Raw genomic sequence first — 21,706 nt, 5'->3', positions numbered from 1 at the left:
TCTTGCTTCAGTCACGCTGAAACCACAACACAATGCCAAGCCTTAAAAACACACGTTGGAAAGTTGATGTATTTGAGTAACAATTAAAATTACAGTATTTTTTTTCCTAATTTTCAGTAAATCAAAATGTGAGTCGGATGTCCAACTTTCCAAAAGAAAGTGTATAAAATATCCATTTTTCCCTTTAAAAAAAAAAAATCCATGAACCACACCTAACTTTGTTCTGCTATTAGAGAATAATAGGACTATTTCATTTAAACGTTGTCCCTGCCAAAGAAATGCAATGCATTGAGTTTGAATTTTTTTTGCAGGCCCAAGAGGCTTTAAGATCATAAAGCTTATTTTACAATCAATGAAAATGAATATTTTCTCATTTATATATTTATATATGTACATATACACAAGCATCTACATTTTTTTCTTCATTTTGAAATGGAAGGTTGTTTAAGATGCTATATTTAGCAGCAATTGTGAAATTCCAGCACATCTCCTATGATGAACATAACTACAAATAGGGATGGGGAAGGAGGAAGGTGTCCGTTGCAAAGAATAAAATCACATCCCGTTTCATACAGCCTGCATTCTTTCCACTGTACACAAGTCTATAGACATTAGAAACAATAAAATGCACAGAACATCTATTGGTGAACATGTAAGGGTTTAAATTTAAAAATTAAAGTCCTCTTCAAATAAAAAAAAAAAAAAAAAAAGTGAAACAAAAACCCAACAGCTGTTCAAGATTACACTGTACAATCCATAAAATCAGTCCATTTAATAGTCCATGCCTCTCCAATCCAAAAAAATGCAGGTGAGAAACGTCTCATCAAAATGTAAATTCACTTATGGTCATAAAGTCAATTTTCCCACATTACTTTATGCATTAACATCAGGGACCATGTTAAAAATGAATATATAAAATAAGTTAATGCCAAATGATCAACTGTCAAGACTTGCAAGTTGCCATAAATGTTACAGCCTGTTTACAACTCCAGTCTATTAGTATTTAGTTTCAAATACAAAGACCAAAGTTAATGCTTGCATTTGTATGCAGAACAAAAGTTAGTATCACTAATAAATACACTCACTTGAAACTCTACAACTTGAACATGATACAAAAAAAAAAAGTCTCAATGGTGCAGTGAAATAAAAAAAAAAAAAAAAAAAACCTTGAAAAAGAATTTAAAGAAGCAACCTCTGGCTGCGCATACTGTCCTCGAGAAGAGACGTGCTAATTTGTGGCAATCTCTTTGCTGTCCTCCACAAAACGCATAAATCTAAAAGAAGTCCCATTTTCACTGCTTGCTAGTTTCTCCAGACCAGCTAGAGGTGCATTTGGTTCGGAGTTTTGCAGTTTTTCTAAGTTTCCAGTCATGCCACTAACAGGTGAGCTCCCACCATTTCCCAAACTTCCAGTCATTGGAGTAATTCCACCATTCTGTATAACCGAGATTTCATTGGTCTTCATGGCCAATCCATTTGACAGTGCTGCAGCATACTGGTTCCAGAAAGTTGATGGATCCCCATTTCCTGTCCTGGCAACCAAGTCTTTTGGGAAAATTTCTGGAAATTTAACTGGATTTGCTCCTAAAAATGCCATGGGTCCATCCACAGAAAGTCGCCTTCCTCTCCTTGCAGGTGTACTGTTCCACATGTGAGTCCCCATGTGAACCTGATTTAAAGTAAAATAAAAAGGTTAGTTTGCTTGGCAGGAACAATTCAGATTGTTAAACTTAAAAGATTGTATTACATATTTAAATTTATTTACATATAAACATTTTTTTTGCGTATTTGTCTATCTAACGTGATAGACACACACACATACCATGGATTAACTGGATGAAAAATGGAAGTTTAAGTGCCAACCTACTTCTAAGAGGTCCAGATACAACTGGATTCCAATGGTCAGGGGGTCAATCCAAAAACAATCCCAATGTGTTTTGGGTGTTAGAGAGCTCCCACCATATGGACGACTGTGGACAATGTGAATAGACCAGAAGTGAACGATACCTTTAATGTTATATGTAGAAAGATGATAAATAAAAGCAGGGTAAGAGTTAGGTAAAAGGCATTATTACCAACTTTACCAGTACTTACCCTGCTTTCATTCTCTTCCTACAGTTAGTAAGAAAAAGGTAGTTTACTTTTAGTCTATGCACATATTTGTCAATCAAGCCCTGATAAAGGGGGACTTCTGGATCCCCAAAACATGGGATACTTTTTGGATTTTCCCACTGACTTTTTATTGAAATAAAGTTGTATCTGAAACTCTTCACAGTGGTATGGCACATCAATGTCTATTTATGCTACAAGCAGACCATGGAAATACTCTGGGGTGTAGAAGCCACCTGCTCTGGAACCAAATCATGTACATCAACATCAATACCAATGAGATAACCCTATGGGTTCAGTACTATTTTACAACTTTTCTCAAATATATTAATTGGAGGCCTGCAAACATATGTCACCCATGTTCTACTCATCTCGCTTAGCTTTTAGTAAAAAATACACACGAAAAATCAAAAAAGAAGAAATCCATCAAGTGCAATGCAGTGAGTGAAAAAAAAAAAGAAACACCACACATACCATGGCAATACACATCAATGCATGTTAATGTGCATTTGAGTATGAATGAGCTCTAATGGTTTTGGTATTTTTCCATGTTTACAAGCTGATCTTTCATCCATTTTAATCTGGTTAACAAGTAAACATTTTATACCGGGTACTTCCACTGTCATTTTGTTTACAGATGCTGGGTTTTCTATTAAATCTCCAGTGCCAGCTTACTTGGACTGAATCTCCCAGAATCCATTTAGAGCTGTATGAACTAGGAGATACAGCAAGACTCTTCAGCTGTGGAGTGTTATGAACAGAATAAAAAGGATATCAAACTGTAGGCACTCACAGCAAAAAGGACTGCTTCAACTGCATCCCTCAGTGGCCTCAAGTGGTAAATATTTTAATCCAATACTTTACATTTATGGAGCTTTAACAAGCTAAAAATACATACATCCCTACACCCCTTAACCCTGTAAGGTACTAACATGATAACACTTGTGAAAAAGTCATGATAGATGGACATTTATCATTTTGTAATCTGCTGTCCTCATTGAGCTTCTGATACAATACACTTTAGAGAAAAATAAAAAAATAAAAAAAGCGTGTGTGTGTGGAAGGCAGGAAAGGGGCAATCATGTTATGTGGTGGTGCGCAATTCCTCTATTGCTTCAATGTGAAATCAACATAAACCTTCATATTATATATTCAGTAGCTGAAAAGCGATAAATAGTATAAATCAACATAAGTCATAAATCAAAAATGAGCCAAAGCAAATATGTTCAATAAAAAGTGTCCAAGTGATCTATTCAAATGTGTATAGTCCTTTAATGAAATCCAAAAACCGCTGTGCTTTCACCAATCACCTCAGTGCTTGCAGAACTCTCACCTCATAGTCACATATAAAAAGCCTTAGGATCAGGTTTTAATATGGGACTGGTAATCCTTCCTTGGGGTATCCCTCTCCTTAATGTTGGTTCCAAGATCCAGGCCCTGAGGGGTGTGGCTGGAATGGACAGAGAATCGGAAGGGCTGTGAGGTGGAAACACCAACAGTTTAAGCTCCAATGTGATTTTAACTCCATTTTGATGTAAGCATCCAATTGTCTTAATAAATGGCTGCATTTTAAATGATTTCACACTATCAGAAGCATATCGTCCATTTCATTCCCCTATGTGGATGGAGCTATTAGCGATACTTCAGGAGCCTGGATCAGAAGAGGAGATAACGACAGGATATCCCAAGGAAGGATTACCAGTCCCATATTTAAACCTGATCCTAAAGCCTCCTACATACTGTACGTTTGTTGGACAACCGAGCGTCTGATTTTTGTCAAAAGGGTGTGTGTCAGGATCTTGTCTTGCATACTAACGGTACACAATTGTGCCACAAACATGAATGTAGTGACGTACTACGAGGAATTTCAGCTCTTGAGCACCACCCTTTGGGCCCCTTCTGGCAATTTTGTGTTTGGTGAGCATTGATTCCGAGCATGCGTGTTTGTACTTTCGACTTGTGTGACGGATTTGTGTACTGACCATCCGAAAATCTGATGTCAAACCATTGTCCACTGAAAATTTACTAGCCTGTCAGCCAACATTTGGACAATTGTCAAAAGGAGCGTACTAAGATTTTAGGACAACAGTCTGTCAGACAATCCCCTGCCAACAATTGTACCGTGTGTACAAGGTTTAAGGCTTTTTATATGTGGCTATGGAGGTGAGAGTTATGTGAGCACTGAGGTGATTGGTGAAAACACGATTTTTGGTTTCAACAAAAAAGGACTATATACTATATTTGAATAGATCACTTGGACACTTACTATAGTTTATTGAACATATTTGCTTTTGGTTCATTTTTCATTTGTGGTTTTTGTTGATTTATACTATTTATCACTTTTCAACTATATGTTATGAAGGCTTATGTTGATTTCACATTAAAGCAATAGAGGAATGGTGCACCACCACTTAGAATTTTAAATATTACACATGTAATTGTGAACACATTAGGTATTGCAGCATCTCCGTAGGAACACTTTTACTTTATTAACTTCACTATTTGCCATATCAGTTTGAAGGATATCACTATATTTTTCACCACCTGGTAGCGCAGGGGACAAACAAAAGTCTGTTTTATGGTATGCTTTTCACAAAAGCATCAGCCCAGCAACTTGCCATTTCTACACACCATACAATTTTCTTTAGATTTTTTTTCCTTAAGATTTACCAAAACCATATAATATGAGGTCAAACCTAAAAACACTCAGGCAGGCCCTTGCGCTACATAGTTGAAGGTAAATCTAAATTAAAAAAGGCACTGGGTCCATACCAGAGATGGACAACATGCGATTTCCAGTGTACAATAAAGCAGCAGGCCTGCATGCCTGGGGGGGGGTTGCACTACACAGCAAATGCCTCTTCATCACTATATTCTTTATGCCAATGATGAGGGTTGACAGCACACATGGGTAAAGGGTTAAAATCACGGATGAAAAAAAATTTAAAATATTTAGCACAACATTTACAGATCCCACAATTTAATCGCGTCCACAGACTGCATGACCTAAAAGTCATTATTCATCTCACATTTCTGACAGCAATCTCTAGAGAAATTCTCTGTCAACACTGAACAAACGCAAGGGCTTAGCTACTTTTTAAGAACCTGAGTCATCCATGCTGCAGATGAATAAACATCTTGGTTAAGCACTTAAGGTTTGCAGCAGATAAACTCACCTGTTCAAAAAGTCAATAGAATAACGGTTTCACATAAGAATGAAGCTGCGTGTCGTGTCAGGATAGAGTAGTAGCCCCCCCCCCCCCTTTCCCAATTGCTCCCTTATGTTCCTACTACAAAGCTTATGATACCAGAATATTCATTGAATGCTATATGTTGTGATCAAAAACACAGGTTACATGAGGAAACTGGTATGACTCAAGTCCTATAAAGGAGGACATGTTAAATAAATATCACTACTTTCAAGGTCTCTGGTTTAAGAAGCCCAAGCATACCAGAGTGAAACTTTCAAAGGGCAGTGAAGGCTGATGAACGTGTCTGCAGTCCTTCAGCCAATTCAAAATGCCTATGTCATGTCTTACAGTAGTTAAGATGCCAACAAGAATTCTGGTAAGAACATGCATATAAATACTGCACACATGTTGAGCTATACAGTGCCCATGAATACAGTTACCAGGCCTAAACAAAAATGTGCAGTTTTTCAAACTAGTTTTTGTGGTCCTGATTAAAAGTTTATAGCCCACAAAAAGGGACTGATAAATACAAGGCTAGCACTTCAGAAGGAGTCTAAACAAGCACATCATAGCAGAATATCTTCCAGATTGGTCTTTCCACAGTTCTCATTTGTAATTAAAAAAACACAAGATGGATTTTTTTATTAAGGCAAAAGCTATATGAAAAGCATTTTAATTTTTTTTTTGTCCTAACTGCTCTACAGTGAAAAGTAGTCATGTTGCCACACATTACTACCTTACTAACCACTACTACTAACTGAATGCAAAGTTTTCTGCTGAAATGGGTAATCCCAAAGACTCATGTGGGTTTTTGTTTGTTTTTTTGTTTTTTTTTTAAAGGACACCATAAAGAAAAAAAAAAAATGGAAAAAAACAAATTCCTAAGTCGGTCAGTGCTCAGATTAATGTTTAAATATAGAGCATTACTGAGCAGTCACAATTTACTATACAGTTTTCTACTACCAAGGCAATAATAGAAGGCAGCAACACTAATGCCCAACAAGCAAAAGCGTAAAAAGTGTAAAAAGCATTTTTTATATTTTTTTCGGGCTGTGCTACAACAGTTCTCTTACGTCACATGCTTGCGATTCAACCTAAGAAAAGTTACACTTTAGTAGGTGTTATAAACCCAGCGTCGCAAAACTATCTTCAGTGTTGGATGCATATAATCTCTCTTATAAAGCCACCCCCCCATCCCCCCCCCCCCCCCCCAATTTAGAAAATGAAAAATTCCATCACTTCCCACTCTTAAAATTGCAATAATTTAAAAAAAAAAAATGTCTACTTATGAATGCCCAGATAAAAGGGCAAAGTTGAGGGACATTTTACAGTCACCTGCTTCTACACTATATAGACTTTGAAATTTTTGGCTCTATGCACATCATACCTACAGTTTTTGAAAGCCTGCAAAAAAAAAAATTTTTTAAATTAAACAAATCTCACAATAAAAGTGAAATTAGAAGAATGATTTTTCACTATATTCAGAGGTTGCCTGACAGATGTAATAATCAATATGTAGTAGGAATAGGCATTGTTTTACCATACCCATTAACTACTATTAGAACCATTTACAGATACTGAAAAAATACCATAGCATAGAAAATCAAGCAAAAACAACTAGCCCTTAACCTCCTGGCATGATTGAAAAATCATTCAACCACTATCCTTTTGCATAAAAGGTACCCATAAACATGAGATGACTGTAAGAAGGTCAAACTGAACAATATTTCTTTAGAAGTATCGACTATTAAAACATGTATGCTTACTGGCTTAGAATACATATGTACAGAGCATCCCTGAACTGTCATAGGAGAATAGTGAACAGCTGGGGAGAGGCTGGGAATCAGCTCAGCCACTTAATCCCCCCACTGCAAGCACTGGTTGGACAGGCAATGTCTGCTTGGGTTGAACAGTGCTCACAGACATACAATCATTTTCCGAGCTGGCTGTAATCTGTCAACTGAGGTGATAATCTCACATCAACAAGCACCTTAGGAATAAATGCGAGAAACAGGACTTAGTCATTAGAGATACCAGAAATTCACTTATTAAAATCTGAACATAAACAAAGTTACCAAAATAGAATGGCTAAATATTTGCTTTAAATGTAATGTTATACTTAGGTAAAAAAAAAAAATTTAGCAGATTTCAATTCTAGATGTTGTTTAGAAGGTAAAATGTGTTCTATTCTTTGAAGAAAGTGATGCAGAAGTACATCTCCATTAAAGCGGAAATTTCAGCTACAGCCCATTCTCAATTTCCCCATCACCCCTAAAAGGCCCCAAACATGAGGTTTTACTGGTAAATAATTATGAATTCACCTAGTCGCTTCTAGTAAAGTCTATTACCTCTAATAGGGAGGTAACCTAGTCTCATCTAGTAAAGTCTATTAGCTGTTATGGAGAGGTTTGTGATTTGTCATCCCAGAGTTGTTCAGTTTTTCAGATGGGAAAACTGGATAGAACATTGTAATTAACACTAGTTACCATCTGAAGACTGCAACTTTCCACCACAGCTATCAATTGACCATTCTAAATGGAACATTTCCCAACAAAGTAAAATACAGAATTATTCTAAAAGTGGACAGATCATTAAAGGTCGGCAAGGTATAGGCAATACTCCTAAGGCAGGCTTAGCAAACATCGCTGTACATCAACAGAAGGAAAAATTAGGTCATATAATTTACTGAAACTGGTTCAATGAAACAGTGTTTGACTGAACAAAACCAGATAATATGATGCTATAAAAGAATTTAAACACTACAAAAATTACTTTAACTTTGCATACATTTTTACTTTAAAAAAAAAAAAAATAATATATATATACATATACACACACACACTAATATATATATATATATATATATATATATATATATATATATATATATATATATATATATATATATATATATATATATATATATATATATATATATGTGTGTGTGTGAGTGTGTGTGTACACACGAAACTAGCGATCCAAATAAATGAAACGTTTGTGTGCACTGCAATTGTTAAAAGTCAACTGTCAATCAAATGAAGATCAGAGCTTTATAGCAAAATTCAGATGGGGCAGGGGGATTTCAAATTATAACTTTGCAGTATGAATTGCACTTGGGTCACTTCTGTCTGGACACTAAAGATATTTATTCAATATGGCTGCATCCAGAGGAAATTTACTACTTCATCTTAACCCTGACAAAGCTGAAAAAAAAAAATAAAAATTTTTTCGAAATGCTGCTTGACTGACAGCGTCCTATTTTTATAAACTAACTTAAAAGATACATTTAGACACATTTTAGAGTAAGCAGAAATAGAACCAATAATAATCCTATTACTAGCATAGTTGAAACTTAGTGATGCAATTCTTATCAAGCACTCGGGTTCATTTTGTCATGCAATGCTGGAGCAACTTTATATAAATGACATACATTTAGAAATACACGTATACATATATACACACACACACACTTTACAAGCACACTAAAAGTAGAAATGTTTCACAATTTGCACCTTTCATCCTAGTTAAGATACAACATATTAGACACTGTAAGAGTTTGTATCTAAACAGTGGAGTTTTTTTTATATAAGGAAAGGTGCAATTAATGTCCATGAATATATATATATATATATATATATATATATATCTCCATCCAAAAAATACATTTACTGATTTACTGTGCAAATAAGTATTAGCACTGTCCCTTGTACACGTAGTGAACTATTTAATAATGTAATCAATTTTCATAGCGGGCAAGAGAACAAAATATTCTGAGAAAATGGCAGCAAAATCAACACTGAAAGTCTTCACTGTTCTGGCATTTAACAAAAATAAGCAAGGGAAATGGTTTTAGTTAGTAAATAAGATGGTATGCTATATGGTGCGTGTAAGAAAATAAGATACCTATGTGGTGCATGTAATTTTTTGGGAAACTCAACCAGAAGCTCATGACATACCAGAGGCATGGTTTAAGCAACCTCTGCACGCACAGCATTAGTTTTTGTTTGAAATGTGCACTTCGTTAGCATCTGCTGGCATAACATGGGAAAGGGGAGTACAATAAGTAGAACAATCCATGTTCCGGCCTAACTCAACTCCCTATTCTTTGCTGGCAAGTCTTTATTTTTCTGGATGATAGACCTGGACCAACAAAGAAGGAGACCAACCATCCCTGTGGACTAATGGGCAGCCTGTGTAATCACTCGTCCTCTTCTGAAATTTGATGAAATTAACCAGTTTCTGCCCAAGGAGATGTTCTATGGGCATATCTAAAAAGGTAAAATGTATAATTGACTGCATACTCTTTAAAAAATGGCCACCACCCTTCTGGACTGTAATGCCTAAATTTTTAAAATGCACTGCTCACCCATCTAACTGCATGAATACATTATTCTTTCAGAAAACAAGAGTGACCAATGATCACAACAGGTAGGAGAACATAATGGGGGGTGGAGGTGTACCCATTAGAAGATTTCACCTCCATTTCTGATTTGGTGACAGCAGTAACTACCAAAAATCTCTAATGGGAACACAGACCGCAAAGAAAACCCGATGGAGGTTTGGCTTAAGATAACCAACCTACTCTTTTGAGCTGCATGCTTGTTCCAGGCCAGTGTCTAAGGCCAGAGACAGGCAGGAACTAACAGCTTCAGAAGGTAACAGCAGCATCTATATTTCCCTCAATACAGGTTTCATTTGCGATCACCAGTATTATAGTATAAATAAATCTCTCCAGCTGCTGATGCTTTTTTTTGGTTGCATCACTTGCAAACAGGGCATACTGCTGAATGTCAAAATGTTAAACAAAAAAAAAAAAAAAACACCCCTTTGGAAGCTTGAGACATAAAATTCAGAAAAAGGTTGAAGGTGAAGAACGGCATGCCAACACTTGTTGGCAAAAACATAAATCAATAAAATAATCCCCTCATTGCACTTTTTACATCAGTAATAATAAATCATTTTACCTTAAGATTCCCTTTTGTAGTAAAGGCTCTGCCACATATGGTGCAAGCAAATGGTTTTTCACCAGTATGGGTTCGTTCATGGATTTGTAAAGCACTGGAAGATGAAAAAGACTTGCCACACGCATGGCAGTAGTGCTGTTTAGGAGTCCTTCTGGCCAAGGATGAAAGGAGAGCAGGAGATGTGGCTGAAGATGATATAGATCCTGAAGATGTAATACTTGAAGGTTGTTCCTTGTTGTCCTGAGGTGAGCCATGTATGAAACCATTAAATTCACTTTTTATGAGGGCTGCTAGAGGATTGGTAGCTGGGTTTGCGGTTGAGCTAATGGTGGTGGTCGTCAAATTGGAGTTGGGCTCAAAAAGTTGCGATGGTAGATCTCTCATCTGATGTGTAAGCATATGCTGTTTCAAATTGCCTTTAGTGGAAAAGCCACGGTTGCAGGCTGTGCAAATAAATGGTCTCTCTTTGGTATGGCTTCTGTAATGAATGTCCAAGGCACTCTGACATGCAAATGTTTTTCCACATATATCACAAATTGTGTTTTTAAACTTACTCCGATCTCTGAATGAAAAAAGCATACCCAAAGATTCGTCTTTGACCATTTTATCAGTGTTAGTGGAAGTCAAATCAAGGGCACCGCCATTGGCAGGGGTTGGAGACATTCCATTAGGAAGATCAGGTGGTAAAGCTTTTTGCTGCTTCTCTTCTGTGTTAGGGAATTTCATAAAGTCATTTGTGCTATTAGGTGACAAAGCATTCATGGAGTATGTTGATTCTGAAGCTGCCGGGCTTCCAGCACTCTGACTGTCTATATCTCCCCCAAAAGATGAAGAGTCATTAGTCATATGATCACCCTCAACAGAGCCATTTTCTGTTGACTTCAGACTGGCCTGGAGCTGCTCTACTAGTCCAGCACTAATCATCTTCATTTGATTCTCCAAAGCAGCAATGCTTGAGACTTCATTGGGCACAGGGGAGGATGATCGACTATCCTGGGACACATCTGCAGATTTGGGGGTATCCGGAACACTGCTGTCAGGACAATCTTCAATGTTTTCATCTGAGAAGTTGTCTAAATCATCAATAGTTTTCTCATCAAAAGAACCAGTATCAGATTCCATGGAATCAGGATAGTTTTCAGCAACAGGAGTATTCGGAATTTGTCCACCCATATGCATTCTGATATGCTGTTGCAGAACAACAGCATTGGTAAATTTCTTTTGACAAATAGGACATGAATGCTGTACTCTAAGTGGTGGCATGGCACGGTGAACACTGTAATGGGTCTTTAGGTTACCTTTTGTGGTAAAAGCACGGCCACATACTTTGCATTTGAAGGGTCTTTCTCCAGTGTGAATGCGGTAATGCATTTTCAGTGCACTCTGACAGCTCAGTACCCGGTGGCAAATGACACACTCATTGGGGTCACTAGACTTTTTGTCAATGTTTTCCACAAGCTGTTGCAATTTGGAAGTCTCTGATGCAGGGGCTGCATCCAAAAGGCCTCCAAATGGAAATTTAGCTTTGAACTGCTCTGACATTAATGGTAGAAGGGGGTTAGAAAAATTTGCAGTATTGGTGCAACCAGAATCACCTGCAGGAGAACAACCCCCACTATTATAATTTTGAAAGTTATTTGACTGCTGTAAAATTTCTTCACCTTTCTCTTCTGAGCTAGGCAAGTCACTGGGTTCAGCACCTTCTGGAAGACTGCCATTTTTTTTAATTAGTGGTTCCGTATTTGTCAAATCACTTTTTACTGAATCTGATGGGCTAGCTAGTGGATGACTAATGGCAATAGGCTGGGGCTCCTCAGTCTTAATAAATGGTGTTAAGTTAGGAATGGTTGGTGGGAGGGGCATCCCAACAGAAGTAGTCAGTGTAGGCAACACTGGTTTAGTGTCCAGCCAGTTGGTTACAGGTTTTTCGGGTGGTATTGACATCCCATAAGGGATTCCTGTACTTGTAGGAATGTTGTCTAAATGCTCTGGCACGGGATATGGATTCATCTGAATGTGAGGATATTTCTCTTTGTGGCGTTGAAAGTGAACTTTTAGATTCCCTTTAGTGGAAAACCGGTTTCCACAAATGTTACATTTAAATGGCCTCTCACCCGTATGAGACCGTAGGTGGATCTGCAAGGCACTGTCACTGCCAAAGACCTTTGCACAGAACCTACACTTGTGTTTGAAGAATGCCTCATCAGATGCACTCTTTGCTTCAAAAGCAGTTACACTGGCTGGCTTGTTTTTCCTCAGAGAATTTAAATCCTCTGCTGTTGTTCCAACATTGGGTAATGTACTAGGAAAAAGTGTGTTACTCGGGACAGGTTGAGGTAGTAGTGGGTTAGCTGTGGGGCTCAATAAACTGCTTATTGCAAAAGCTGGTGAAGATGTTACAGGTGCTGGTGGATTAGTGACCTGTGAGCCACCAGTGGTTGAAGGTACTCGGTCTGAAGATGGTGGGATTATTGTCGTTGTCAACGTATTCATATTTGGAGAGGAACTACTGCTGGATGGAATAGTGTTAGGACTGCTCTGAGGTAGCTGTACTGGGGGTAGTTGCTTTATACCACTAATGCTAGCAGATTGACTAGCAAGATTTTGTGCTAAGCCAGCTGCTGCAGCGAGCTGTTGAGACAAGTGGGAGCTCAATGTAGTCAGTGGAGTAGCCGATAATCTCAGTGTCCCTTGAGACCCACTAGAAGATGTAGGTACCTCTGCACTTTGTGAAGCCAGCAGTAATATTTGGTGCCGGATTTGCTCAATCAGGTGCAGCTGATGTATTTGTTGCTGCTGTAATGCCAGGAGCTGTTCCATTAGGGCAGGCACAGCCAATTTATTGTTGGTGACCCCTTTAGATTTTGCTTCTTGTGAAAACTGTGCTACTGCCACCCTAGTACTCTGAAGGTTTTCAATGATAACATTGCTGTTAATAACAGAGAAGTTGCCCAAAGTTGTCAGATCCCTTACTTGAGGTAGTGAGGTTGTGATAGCTGAGGTACCCAATGTGGAATTATTACTGCTTGAAACGGCATTGTCCACTTGGTTGGAACCACTGCTGCTATTGCTAGCTTCGATCTCCACCTCCATGGATTCTTCTTTGTCAGGCTTATTAGGTTCTGAAAGGTCACTACAGTCTGCTTGATCTGTGTTATTAACTGTGTCATTCATGTGCTCGTCAGGATTATCTGAGGGGGGACTTGGAGAGCTTGTTTCAGCAGGAGGTGGTGGATTTTCATTCACAATTAGAACCAATTGATTTTTAGTGCAGTTCTTCTTATGCTGCAATAAATCTGATAATTCAAAAAACTCAGCACAGCATCTGCTACAGACATGAGCTTCCTTGTTCTTGGGTGTCCGATGAGTTTGACCTCTCTCTGCAACTCCTTAAAAAAAGAAGAAAAATTTCCAGATTAAAACAAAAAGTTCTTAAGAGACACATTCTTTAAACCTCAGACTTTACAACACTCATGTTTGTCACTCATAATTAGTTTTTGGGTAGGAAAACAAATCAATACCACAACTTTCTATTTTCTTCTTCTGTAATCTTAAAGGAAGCATAATAAGCACTGGTGTCTTACATAATCATTTACCTCAAATAATCCATCAAAATATTAAATACCACAAGAGGCGCCATCAGGCAATAATGAAAATCCATAGCAGATATTGATTTTCAATATTGCATACTCTTCATTGAGTAGCTCTTCATTGCTCAAAAAATTTTTTATAACTCAGACATTGTAGGCCCTGTAAATGCAAATGACCCAGTGGTCTTAACGTATGCAGGGCAACTTTGTCCGGCACCACTGAAGTCACTTTAACCACAGCTAGTGCTGATAATTGTTGTGTACAGTGAATTGTATGATACAAATAAGTAAAATATAAGCCATTACACATATGCACATTATTTTCACTAAAATGCAGCATCAATAAAGGCAACAGGAAAATAGCAAAGCAATGGTTTTTGTAATTAGCAATGAAGCCAAATAGCTCCATTTTGGTTGCTCCAATATTCTTTTCACACTAGTTGCTCACATTCACAACCAGTGCCATTCGAAAATTAAACATTAAAACTCCCAACTACCAAACTAACTGATCCTATTGAAGACAGGATAGTTTCCTATTGTTCACCCAGCATTAAAGACAAACTTCTGTCCTTATCTTACAAGGCTGAGGGGAAAAAAAAAAAAAAAAAACACACTAAAATTCAGAGATTACCTCCCTGCATGTGTTACTGCAATCCTAAAATAATCACACAATGGAGTTTCCATGACACCCCCCTTGTTGAACCATAAAAAAAAAAAAAAAGCCCTTTTGGGAAAAAGTTTAGAAGTGCCCAACAATATATCTATGTATCTATATATCTATATATAATCTATCAAAAAAAGTGTCTCAAGCTTATCCATAAAATTATAAAATATGCTTATGCATTGGTCTATGTTTATAGAGCATTACCATGAATGCTTTCATGTTGTGGTGTTTTGACAAGCAATATATGCATTTTAAATGCAGCTCTTTTCCCATGAAAATTCATCATCTAATATATTCAAGAGAAATCTTGCACATTTCCATATGTAATGGTTATGTCCCCATCTACTTTTACAGCCAATTATGAGGGAACAAAAAGCCATTCTGTTTGTGCACACATTTTGAACAAAATGCATTAAAACTATTATGTCAGCATGTTCATTTAAGCTCTACATTCAGTGGAAAATACTTTTCAACCAGATCACATTTATCAAAACATAATGCCACTTTAAAACAGAGTTTTGCTTGGTCAGCTGTGCTTAGGCAAATAGCAAATTCAGGACTAAACAGCTTGTAGAGGGGGCCAAAGACTTGTTTCTCAACTAAACGGGATGCGCTTTTCCTAAACTTTTAAAGGAAAAAGAGCTATTAACTTTAAAATCTACAGCTTAGTCACAAAAGCAGCGATCAAGCTTTGGAAAGGGTTGGCCACACTTTTTATTATCACATAGCGAGAAAACCACCAGTTCTAAAAAATGGGCATATAAAACATTTTCAAGACTTTTTTTTTTTCTTTTTTTTTTAATATATAGTGTATACATACTTTCATTTTTAAAAACAAATTTCATTTCTTTTACTTCAGATTTCATTTCTTCCGATTCTTTATTGATCCTCAGCTGCAACAAATCCAGTGTACCTAGAAATACAAAAATGCAGATGTGGGGGAAGTTTAAATACAGAAGACAAATATTTGTGATCAGCTACAATCTGGACTAATTGAAGTCTAAGATTTGTAAAACTATATAGCTACAAGATATTTTGAGATGCCAAATCCCCCTCATTAAATATGCATTTAATTTATGTTAAATCAATGTTAAGGGGAAAAAAATTAAAAAAAAAAAAAAAGATAAAAAAAAAAAAAAAAACCCACACAACAGATCAGAGAATACATTTTAACCATAAACTTTGCATCTCTGCTGATATAGAAAATATAAAGTTTCAAATGCTTTCCCAAAACATAAATTGCAGTTTAAGTATTACCTAAAAAGCTTTCCTGATGTCTCATTTTACAGGATTTTTATATTAAAAAAAAAAAAAAAAAAAAAAAAAAAAACTTTTAAAAAAATTGTATAGTGGCATAATAAAATAGCATACCAATAACCACAACAAAAAATTCTAAAAAGACTGTTTGACTAAACACTTTAAATTAGTTAATGTATGTTTCCCAGTGCAATACATGGAAATGAAGTTCACATTTTATAATACTGAACACTAGGTGGGGATCCAGATGCAATGGTTTCAAGGGGAAGAAAAGAATGAATGACAATCCCAGTATCAGTGAAAGAAAGGCTCCTGGAGGCTACATCTACACTTTGGCTACATAAATATTGGCATTGAGACAAGAAACTAAATCCCAGTTGTTTTGGAGTACACTTCTCTATGGGAAGCACTTGTCAATCCACTATGGGTTTCTGTTGTCTGAGGGCAGGAAGGGGGGAATCGGGTTAGAGAAGAAGTGGTGCTGATAAGGTGTAGTTAGTTTGTTAACTCCCTGCTAGGAGAGATCAGGAGGGTGGGGGGGGACTGGATTCTGGGTCAGCAAGGGAGAATCTAAAAACATATTGCAAGTCTGAACTGTGTCACCTTCTCCAGAGAGAGGGCCAGCAGAGGTTAAGAAAGCACAATACTTAGATTGATGTACATGATGATTAGAGTTAGCAGACTTACTACACTCTACGGTTTGCATAATGTCCCTTTTTTATTATATATATATATATATATATATATATATATATATATATATATATATATATATATATATATATATATATATATATTTTACACACACACTCTTCTAGGTGTTTTACATTCACAGTGTTCATTCATTTTCAGGACTGCAAATTAAATGCAATCTCCACCCTGCTTTCTGCAACGGAAGGACCTGTTGAATTTCTTACAAGATAACAATGTTTACAAATGCCCTGCACTACAAAAGGGTGGAAAAAAAAACAAACAAACAATACTCAAGCAAACTTGCAGCTGATACAGTCTTGAGAACACACAAAGAAATAAAAGTAAAAAATAAAAATACATCATCTATTACAAGAAATCAAAGTTTGCCACCCTGCGTCATAGAGATTATTACTTCAACCAAAATGTAACGATTTAAAATGCAACTTTCACGTGAAAGTTGCTAAAATGGAAACCTAACGAATCTATGTGTTATGTAAACTATAGCTAAAGAATTGTAGCCCTCGGTGGCTTTAATGGAATACTAATATTATTACAAGATAATCCTCTCTACACTATTACAAACATGTCCTGCAGCCAGATTTAAGCTTATTGTTCGAAACTTGGTGTTTAAAAGCTAGGTTAAAAGATTTAGATGTGATAAAAAAAATTAAAAAACACACAAATCAAAAAAAAAGTTGTTTTGTCAATAAACAAACAAAACGCTTATAAAAATAAAAAAAAAAAAAAAAAAAAGTTAATTTACTGCTATGACGATCTTAAAAAAAAAAAACTAAGCACGGCGGAGGCTAAAACAAAGCAATTATGTTGCAAATGTCTAGATGTTATTTAGAAGCAAACAAAAGACTTCTTTGATGTAGTTTGCATTCAAGCCATAAAAGTTTCCAAGGAGACAAAATACGAAACGGGTGGTGGTGGGGGGTGAACTTATTAAAAGAGAAAAAATATATCTGTATACTAAAAGCAAACAAGTGTAAAACAATCGGGTGAATTAAAAAAAAAATAACATACTTTCGTACAAGATTAATAAAAATACACCCAACTGCTATATACATGTTTTTAAAGAAAGCTCCTAAAGTCTAATATTAAATTATATCGTATTTTTATGGTACAGCCGCAAAGTAATATGTAAGAGCTTCAAACCAGCCTGGATTATTTTTTTGGATCTGAAGCAGGAGACTTTTGTACTTTTTGGGGATAGATGTGGATTAATCAGTAACCATCTCATGCTGGATGTGGTTAATGTTTTAGCCGCATGGGAAAGGGAAATGTATAGGGTCACCTTTGTGGAGGACTCATAGAAGGCCAGCCTGCTAGTCAGCCTTATTGCCTTTTTTGTGGGAAAGACAAAGTCAAGGAGCACAAGGAGTTAAATCTTGAGAACATCACTACTTAAGAAGTTATCTACAGGAGTCAAAAGGTGCTTCCTTCAGTGCAAAGCAATCATGGTACGTTAATTCCTAGAGACATCCAGAAACAGATATCATAAATAAGGAGGGAGATATCCTGGAGAAGAAAGTTTTAGTTTTTTTAGTTTTTTTTTTGCCCCCTCTCTTTCTCCCCTTTAGCCCATGTGGAGTGCATTGTTTGTTAGTGAATAGCTCGGAAGGTCTGACCCTAAATGTTGCAGGATTTCACAAAAGGGCATGGGGAGAAGCCTGCTATTCCTCTAGGATGTTTGGCATAAGGGGACAAATCGCTTTTCAATGGGGGTCTGGTGTAATGAAATGGGGATTGTCACACAAGGTGCATCCACTGGATTAGCAGGATAGAAGTGAGGACAGCAGCGGAGAGATCAGGACATGGAAGTGGCTGCAAAGGTCCCATCTGCCCTACAGGGAATCCACAGCCAGCAATGCTCGGGATCTGCTACAAACACTAAAGTCCTTCTTACGCCATTCAATAAGCAGACTAATAATAAAACCACGTTTACAAACAGCCTAATCCCTTAAGAGCATTTCCAGATATTGCAACAACTCAAACTCTCATGCAACTTGCAGGAAAGAAAAAAAAAAAGAAAAAGAAAAAAAAAAGGTTTTGAATGTGAACAATATTTAAAAGTGGAAAAAAAAAATTATAATATATATATATATATACACACACACACACACACACACCACAAAATTGCACATCTGCAACATCAGCAAGACAACAACGTAGCCCACACAGTGGTAGGCTGTGTGTAACAAAGTTGCAGATTTATATCTACAAGGTAAGATATATAGAGAATTATAACCGCAAAACTGTACCTCTATAATCTACAAAAAATGTCCATACAGGATTTACAGAACTATTGGTAGCCGGAGTGTAAGGGCCATACATTGTACAATTTTCCTTTAGATTTACCAAAACCCATATAACATGGGAGGTCAAACCTAAACACTTTCAATTTGTATGCAATCAGGCAGGGCCTTGCACTACACATGGTTGGTCAATGGTTGGTACATCTAAAAGGAAATTGAAAAAAAAAAAAATACTGATAAAATGCATGGCCAGCTTTACATCGCTGCGCGCATTATATATATATATATATATATATATATATATATATATATATATATATATATATATATATTACACATACACACACACACACACACACACACATTTAGGTGTATGTCTTGCATCTACAAGGTAATATAACGCATACATGATCTATAGATTTCTATAACTGCATTAACTATCTCCAACATCCACAAAGTAACAATGTAACCCATACATGAGCTACAGCGTTATTAGTAATATTAACTGAACAATTGTATCTCTAAACACCTACAAAGTAACAATGTAGCCCATAATTAGTAGCCGGAGAGTAATCCAATTGCATATGTATATCTAACATCTATAGAGTAACAATGTAACCCATACACGATCTATAGAATCCTTAGTAGCCTGAGAGTAACAGTTGCAGATGTAACTCTAGCAAAAAAAAAAAAAAAAAAAAAAAAACACAAAACAACGTAGATGATAAAGAAATTGTTTTAGTAGTAGCCTGGGACTAACATTGTTGCAGATAAAGTAACACTGTAACCCATACACGATCTATAGAACTCTTGTTAGCCTGAGAGTAGATTTGGATCTCAAACACCTATAAAAGTAACTAATTCTAGGCAGCCTGAGTAATATAGTTGTAGATTTGGATCTCTATGTAAAGTAACAATGTAGCTCCCACGCGATCTATAGAACTCTTAGAAGCTTGAGTTGCAGATTTGGATCTCTAACATCTAGAAAAGGAAGAGCACGATCTATAGAATTCTTAGACGCAGGAGAGTAACATAAATGTTAGAGATACCACTGCAACTATAAAGGGATAACAGAGGATATAGCTATAAAAGGTCTGATAACTTCGTTGCAGATTTGGATCCCTAACATGTATAAAAGTACCAATGTAGCCTATACACGGTCTATAGAAGTCCTAGCAATCTGAGAGTAACCTAGTTGCAGATGTGGATATGTAACATGTAGACGAGGAGTAGAGTTGTTGGTAGTCTTAGGTTGGTCTCCTCACCATGTACAAGGTATAAGAATGGAGCCCATACACCAGGTAGAGAGGTGAGATCGTCCTGCGAACAAAGTAGCAGAGTGACAAAGTGAAAGCAGTGGGTGTCAGCAGCGTGGAGCCCACTCGTGTAAAGTTTGGTGTGGACTTTCAGGTAGGACGAGTGAGATGGATGCGATGTCTCTCGGTGTGTGTATGCTGAGATCGGTGCTGGGATAAATCCGGGGGGTGACAGATGATAGAGGGGCTCCCACTTACCATGACTTCCAGGCGGCAGGGCCAGGCCAGGCTCCGATTGGAAATGCTGGGGCTTCGCCTGCTTCCTCCGAGACATGCTGGCTCACACATCAGCTGGGGCAGAAGACAAATAATTTACTCCCAAAATGTGCTCCCAATTCCGGGCAGGGAGCCCCAGCCAGCGCGCATGTGTCCTGCCATAATTATGATGATCAATAATGCATTGCGATTAATCATAGGAGAGGGCTTAGTAATGGGGAGATGGGGAGGAGGGGGGGGGGGGTTGGCACATGGCCAGCTCTATTCAAACCAACTCGCCCTAATCAATGAGCCTGTGATTCGCTGGAGGCTCCTGTCTTTCTCAGCTGCCACCCAATAATAAGGGGGCCGGCTTGTAGGGAGGGAGGGAGGAGGCAGGGACTCGGGCTTTGGAGACACTATTAACCCTCTTAGCAACAACAATTTGTTTCTTGGACGAGATCTGCTCCCTGACCTCCCAGTCTACACATCCGGATCGTGCTGATCGCAAGCTCTGCGGACCAGTACTCCCCCTTTTTGAGCCGCACTCATCTGACAACCCACTTTGTCCCTTTAATGTCACACGATCCCACGATCAGATCGAACTAAAAAAAAATGTCACTTGAGCTTGTCTGTCCAATGTAGCTGCAACACAGAGCAGAGCGCAGTACACCTTATGATCACACATCTGATGAATTCTCAAAGTCAAGCTGACTTTCTTTTCACTTTCCAACTATCGATCGCTGGCTATTCTGAATTAAAAATAAAGTGTTGACAATGGCATAGAAAGTGCTAGTGCTGGCAGAGCCTGGTGTACCTGTCATTACAGCTGGGATCACCAGTGATCATTCCATTAGATCCTAGCAGGAGTGGCATTTATTAGTACATTGCACGATCCTCAGCTGTCTCACTAATAAAGCAATCTGTAGAATCTGTGGGATTAGGAAAGTTGTTGTTCAGGTCTGCCCCTGAGCTGGGACTGGTGGCTGCTGCTGTCACTCAAGGGGGCTCTGCTGTGCTGGGAGCTGGAGGAGCAAGGGGGACTAATGTTTCCTTCTTCCAGCAGAGTACATGGGATGGTGGGATGGCTGGCAGCTCCTGGATCAGGCTGATTCACATTTTAAAAAAAAAGAAGCAGATCATCATACCTTGGAGGTCTGCATCCTCCAATCTCCTCCAAGCCCAGGAACACCATTCATCTGATCTGTCCCTTGATTTCCCAGACTTGACCCTAACACCCTAAACGATGACGGCTGACTGATGGTGGCGACCAGCTGTAGTGTCTTAATCTTACCTTTTATTTATGTTCTTCTCATTGTTCTGCTGTTGTCAATGCAAAATAAAAATGACATGTCTATTATTAATTAAAAAAAATAATCTTTTTTTAACTTTGATTTAATTGTTTCACCTGCTGTGTGACTTCTATGGTGTTTTGGGTCCTGTTTTGATAGGTAACTTAAACTTAA

The 21,706-nt window shown here is 37.5% G+C and overlaps 1 protein-coding gene across 1 annotated transcript; it reads right to left on the bottom strand.

Annotated features, from left to right (window-relative positions):
- Positions 1-293: 293 nt before the first annotated feature.
- SALL1 (spalt like transcription factor 1) lies at positions 294-20,473 on the bottom strand. Its single transcript, XM_073604976.1, has 4 exons — positions 20,244-20,473; positions 15,339-15,431; positions 10,265-13,653; positions 294-1,669 (listed from the first exon to the last, which is right to left on the bottom strand). Exons 1-4 carry the CDS (start codon positions 20,317-20,319, stop codon positions 1,229-1,231), a joined length of 3,999 nt encoding a protein of 1,332 aa, XP_073461077.1. The 5' UTR covers positions 20,320-20,473; the 3' UTR covers positions 294-1,228.
- Between the last annotated feature and the right edge of the window lie 1,233 nt (positions 20,474-21,706).

This window comes from Aquarana catesbeiana, linkage group LG11 (assembly GCF_042186555.1).
Source record: "Aquarana catesbeiana isolate 2022-GZ linkage group LG11, ASM4218655v1, whole genome shotgun sequence".
Classification (NCBI taxonomy): Eukaryota; Metazoa; Chordata; class Amphibia; order Anura; family Ranidae; genus Aquarana; species Aquarana catesbeiana.
Note: the sequence above shows the minus strand (reverse complement) of the source record. Positions and strands in the feature narration are given on the sequence as shown.